General features: G+C 33.1%; 1 protein-coding gene across 1 annotated transcript; it reads left to right on the top strand.

The window, feature by feature from the left end:
* Positions 1-1378: 1378 nt before the first annotated feature.
* Positions 1379-3271, top strand: LOC129292080 (borneol dehydrogenase, mitochondrial-like). Its single transcript, XM_054929599.1, has 2 exons — positions 1379-1479; positions 2469-3271. Exons 1-2 carry the CDS (start codon positions 1442-1444, stop codon positions 3244-3246), a joined length of 816 nt encoding a protein of 271 aa, XP_054785574.1. The 5' UTR covers positions 1379-1441; the 3' UTR covers positions 3247-3271.
* Positions 3272-6332: the final 3061 nt, after the last annotated feature.

Raw genomic sequence — 6332 nt, forward strand, 5'->3', positions numbered from 1 at the left:
GTTCGTGTGGGTGTTATTACAAAAAAGTAAACTAGATATATAAATTTTTTTTATATGTAAGGATATTCACGCATCTTATTACATGTGTGAAATGAATTAAAAAAAGAAAAAAATAAATTAACGAAGTTATCGCTCTGTCTCTTCTCATGATGTCACCATTATGGCGTCATTATCCTTTTGTTTAAGGTTTAATTTAAACACCTAGTGACAATTTTTTACAATGTTTCATGTGGATGTTATTATAAGAAGGTAAACTATATAGATTATAGTCATATTTGTTTTAATATGCGTAGAATAATTAACACCTTTGAATAAGGCCGCCAATTCATGTTTTTTTTTATAAACCCATAAACGTGAGACCGGTAGATATGCGTGATACATGAATTATAATTTTTGTATTAATAAAAAAAATTCTGCTTATATACCTAATATAGAACATGTGAATTTTTATATATTATTTATTCCATAACAAACTCTTATTATTAATATTATTAACACTTTAAAATTCACCTGTTTTAATTTAATTACATATAATTAAGTATATTAAATATATAAAAACAAATATCCAAGTCATGTAAAAAAAAAAAAAATATTTTATAGACCAAATGGTGTTATACATAATTAATTGATTTTCAAAATATGATATTTAAATTATTTTACTAAAAACTAATTAAACAGTATGAGTTAAATATTTAAACAAAAATAATACTTGTATGCTATAAAAAATATATATAAACAGATGTTTAAAATTTAAATTTAACTATAAAAGTTTATACTGATAACTGATAAAATATAAATACTAATAAAAATTAAATTCACTAAGGTGATGATTGGATTAATGGATTTAAATTTAAATTTAAATGTAGTATTTAAATTCTTCTGCTTGAATTGTGTAAAAAAATTTAAAGGAATAAGAGAGACAAGTTGAGAACTGAAAATGAAAAATTAAAAATAATAAGCTTATCTCTGTTCTTGAATTGAAAAAAAAATAAGCACGAGATAGAAGTGAAGAGACAAGAGTAATAAAGATACCAATTAATAAAAATGTAAAGAGAATGAGAAAGTTGGAGTAAACTATAATAAAAAATTGGCTTTGGATTCTTTAGTTTATATATCTAAATGGGAGATTTGCCCAAATTCAAATTCTCATTAATCCAAACACAACATATTTAGTTTCATCAAGTGTTAAATTAAAAAATCGAAACAATAAATTAAAATAAAAAGAATACAAAGTCAGAGGTCGTAATGTACGTAACTAGAACATAATTCCATAGATGAGGAAGATTCCTAGAAGATGCTGCTAAATTTCATCCTAAGATGGTCACGTTGTGTTTATATATCTATTCAAGTTAGGGAAGTTTTCATATGTAGTTTCGTCTTTCAAGATTTAGAGTCCATTTTGAAGCTATCAGTACTGCAATATCTCTAATTTCTTGTTGATATGGCAAGTCTTCCACAGCTCGCTCTAGAGGCAACAAGGTACACACACACACACACACGCTGGGAAATTCTCATATGGCTCTTCTATTTTTTTTTTGGTTTATCTATCTTCTTTTCTGATATTCATAATTATCTAGAACAATTCGTCCTTGTATTACAACTGTTGGGGGTTCATTTATTTATTTTTTTGAATGACTTAAAAGGATTATAAAAACGAAGGAGAAGACAAAATAAAATCACTATCTATGCTCTTGCAGAAGCCATAGGCAAACCACAAGATCACTGATCACCCGCCAAATGGTTTGCTATAAAACACATATATGGATTCCCTATGTGGCTCTTTACTATTATCAAGATAATTTTCCTCTTTTGTTATTGATTAATCGATTTTAACATTTTTTTTTATATACACATCGATTTCAACATTTTGACGCAATACATCCATTATTTTTTTTTTTTTTGGCAGAGTTCTGATCAATTGTTTTACAACACCATTTGTGTATGTCAATCTGCGGATAATTTTTGAGAGAATATGCCTCAGGATCAAATTGATAAGTTATTTATTAAGAAAGATTCCGAATTTATGAAATTATCCTGCACGATAAGGTTAAAACAACTATAATGAAAGACTGAAGAGTCTGAGACCATTTAGTAGTCATATGTTCTGCAATTAGCACTTGAATTGACAAAGAAAATTGGGAGAATAGCACAAAAGGACCCTTGAAAAATATCAAAGATCTTTTACAGCTGAAACATCATGAATTTACAATGCCAAGGTCTTTATTTTACATTAATATCCTTCCAGGGTCTTCAATTGTCATTCTCCCAAGAAAATTTCATGGTCAAGTTGAGATTCATCAAATTTTCATGTTGACTTCAACATATCATGCTGGCCTATGAAAATTTCGTATTCACTGTATGTAAAAGATCTGGGATCCTCCTATGGTGTGCTGCCACCTCTCTAATTTATCAAGAAGTGGGTTAAATGTGTGCAGCTGCATGTCCTTTGACGACATGTTTATGTGCAGATTACAAGGAAAAGTAGCATTGATCACAGGTGGGGCTAGGGGAATAGGAGCATGCATGGCAAGGCTCTTCAGCAGACATGGGGCTAAGGTGGTAATTGCAGACATTCGAGACCAACAAGGGCAAGCTGTATGCAATGACATTGGATCCAAATATGCTTCCTACGTTCACTGTGATGTTACAAAAGAATCCGACGTTGAAACTGCCGTAAACACTGCTATTTTCAAGCATCAAAAGCTTGATATATTAGTCAACAACGCTTTCATAATAAACGAAGCTAAACCAAGCATTGTTGACAATGAAGTGACCGAATTTGAGCGTATTCTTAGTGTGAACCTAACAGGCCCTTTCTTGGGCACCAAGCATGCTGCTAAAGTTATGATTCCAGAAAGAAAGGGAAGCATAATAAATGTGGGCAGTGTTTGTTCAAGTGTAGGAGGGGTTGCAACACATGCTTACACAAGTTCTAAGCATGGCTTGGTGGGCCTCACCAAGAATGGGGCTGCTGAGCTTGGAAAATTTGGGATCCGTGTGAACTGTGTATCTCCGTATTTCGTTGCAAATGTTGCTGCAAAAGATTTCTTCCAATTAGATGATGAAGGATGCTCCAGTGTTTATTCTAATCTCGAAGGGATTTATCTTCAAGAAGAAGATGTGGCTCAAGCCGCGCTTTATTTGGCTAGTGATGAATCCAGGTACATAAGTGGGCATAATCTAGCCATAGATGGGGGATTTACTAGTATTAATCCAATTTTTGGTTTGTTTTCAAGATCAAAGTAGGTCCATTATGTTCTTCTTCTTGGTGTAATTTGTTGTTGTGGAACTGATCCCTTTTAATTTCTATGTAATAATAATTTTAGTATTGAATTTCATTTAGTCTATTAGTAATCAATTGGGAAAATGAAAATTAAGAACCCCCTGAGATCATTAATTTTAATTAAGGACCATAAAATATTGAAATCATAATTGAGGACCCTGGTCCTTATTTGAAATAAAAAACGTACATAACTTTATAAAATTTCTCCTTACTAAACACTAAAATGTACATAACACTACTGAAATCACTATCGTGGCATGTAAATATTGTTAATATCAATTGGAAAAATAATCAACTACTCTTGGAAATAAATTGTTTCCTAATATTAAAGAAACTCACTTTTAAACATTCAAATGTCACTTATAAATATATATAAGTAACTCGAGAATTTACTAACCTTATTTAGAAATATGAACCTAATGACTTGTCAAATTTCATACTTATTTATATATAGTTGCCACCTAAAAAATAAAGAAATAACATTGCTAAAATCACTATCATAGTTTGGGAATATTATTAATGTCAGTTGAAAAATAACAAACCACACTTGAAATAAATTCTTTCTCAATATGAAAGAAACTCACTTTTGAAACATTTCAAGGTCATTTTTGAATATAAAAAAATGACTTAAGAATTTACTAACTTCATTCAATCATTTTTTCCTTAGGAACTTTTAAGACATTTCACATTTTTTTAAAAATTTCAAATAAAGACTATAGTCTTTAATTAGGATTTTAATATTTTATTGTCCTCAATTGATATTAATGACTTTATGAGTCCTTAATTGTCATTTTCCCTAATCAATTTTAGCCACCTCAGTCTAACACAGAAGCATGGTATGATGAGGTATTGGTAGAGGTTCAAAGTTTTAACTCTCTTCTTGATGTAATAGTAATACTAGAACTTGTAGAGTTCTAATAATAATTAACTATTTGTTGCCAGTGTGAAACCGTCACATATAACAACAACGGCTTGGGAAATAATAATGATAAAATAAACAACTATATATAATTAGATGCGAGTGTGCAAGAGCGGTTTTTTTTTTTTTTTTTCAAGTACAAAAGGCAAGCTGAAACCTGAATGGGTGTCTATATGTGTGACTCCAAAACTTTGATTTTGATCCCAACCTATGAAAAAATTTCAAAGTTTTCTTTTATGATCTTAATATTTAACTACTAATTTGTCTAAAAATAATTTTTTTTAAAGATGGATTATATTCCACTAATAGATCTCCTCTCGATATGAACGTGGTGTGCCTTCATTAATTAGAGTGTTAGAAATATGAGCCCAACTTTTTTTTTTTTTTTTTGGGTGTCAAAGATACTTTCATTCACTATTGAAATAACCAAAACCAACAACAAAGGAAGGCAGCATCCAGCCAAGGAAATAAAACAACGCAGGAACAGGCACAGAAGGCAGAAAAGAAAGCCAAAACCAAACAGTAGCAGTAAAATAAAAAAACAACTGAAAAGAACAAAGATGCAGCAGCAACAGCAAACGAAAAACAGCATTAGCCAACACCCGAGCGAGCAACTGGAGCAACAGAGGCAGAGGGACGTTCTTCAACACTCTTGGTATACTCCACTAGAATGACTGATAAAGGAAGTGATGGTGTCTCCACCGACCCGACAAGGTTCGCATCCTTATTTGTGATAGCAGCCAAATAATCTGCTGCACAATTTCCTACACAAGTAACAAAAGCAGAGAAAAACCAGTTTCGGAGGCCATGAGAACTGAAATATCATTAATGATACCTCTGCATCTCCAATCGACAAGATTCAAATGCTTATGTTGAAAACAGGAAACAAGCATTTTACAGTCACACTCAAAAATTACTTTGCTCAGTGCAAGGTCCTTGGCTAGAAGAAGAGCACGGTGCAGTGCTAAAGCCTCTATCATAAAGGCTGATAATGACTTGACTTTATCACATAACCCCCAGGGAAAAACACCACTGGCATTCCTACAACAAATGCCAATAGCAGCAGACTTATGACTATCATTGAAAGCTCCATCACAGTTGATTTTAAGAAAACCCAAAGGAGGAGCATTCCAATGCGGGGTAGAAGTGGGAACTTCGATTTTATCTGATTGGTCTTTTGAAAAATCACAAGCTTCCCAAAACTCCAGAGTGGATCTACGTGCAAGCCATATCACCTTACTGGGGTCCGGACATGATTAAACAACTTCTCATTCCTTGCTTTCCATATCAATCATAGTGTCCAGCAGATGAGAGATAAATCATAATCAGTAATACACTGTTATAAACTAAAAAAAAGAATTCAAAACAGGCAAATGGATATGAAATCTGGATATACTATTCCAGGAACAACTCAGAGTAGTCTATAACGGGAAATATCCAAAGAAAAGCATAAAGTTCACTCTAACATCACAGTATAACCGAATCACAGCATAAGGAAATTAGAAGGAAATCAAGAAAGAAGCAGCAAAAACCACAAGTGGTCCAGAGGGGAAGAAATGAGAGAGAAGAGAAAATCCACAATTCAGCACACACACTATTCTGCCATAACAAAATATATGCTCAATCATTCTCCCCTCAGCTTCCAAGTGGCACACCTCATCCGTGTGCTCCTGCGTAAGCCTTCATGCCTCGTGGTCCCCTCAGAATCATTTCCTAATATGGCTTCATGGGCTTTGGTTGTGTGGGCCTGCTCAATATGGGTCGTGACATTGCCCCCTGTAAAAGTTGGACATCGTCCCCAACCCCAAGGTCAAGAGTACAGCTGCTGCATATCAAACAAATACTCCCATGTAGGTTCATCTAGCCCCTCCCAGCGAATCAACTTTAGCGATGCTTGGTCTGCTGACATACACTGCAACGTCGAACAAAAGCTTGGACATCTTGTCTCATTCTAGGCCTATGAATCAAAGTAGCAAGGTGCTTAAAAGTTCTCACTTCTCCTACATGACCCCCCACAACCAATGCATGATACTCCAGCAACAATCTATGACTTAGATCAGAACGATCTAACAAAATTATTAATCATCCCTTCCAGAACATTAGGGAATCTTTGACATAAAACCCACTGAT

The sequence above is a fragment of the Prosopis cineraria genome, unplaced genomic scaffold (genome assembly GCF_029017545.1).
Source record: "Prosopis cineraria cultivar Desert tree isolate PC_DT_omini unplaced genomic scaffold, ASM2901754v1 PC14, whole genome shotgun sequence".
Classification (NCBI taxonomy): Eukaryota; Viridiplantae; Streptophyta; class Magnoliopsida; order Fabales; family Fabaceae; genus Prosopis; species Prosopis cineraria.

Bases quoted from the DNA above. Each gene is read 5' to 3' on its own strand.
- LOC129292080 (XM_054929599.1), top strand. From the start codon at position 1,442: ATGGCAAGTCTTCCACAGCTCGCTCTAGAGGCAACAAG. The intron at 1,480-2,468 runs GTACACACACAC...GTTTATGTGCAG, and splicing joins CTCGCTCTAGAGGCAACAAG to ATTACAAGGAAAAGTAGCAT.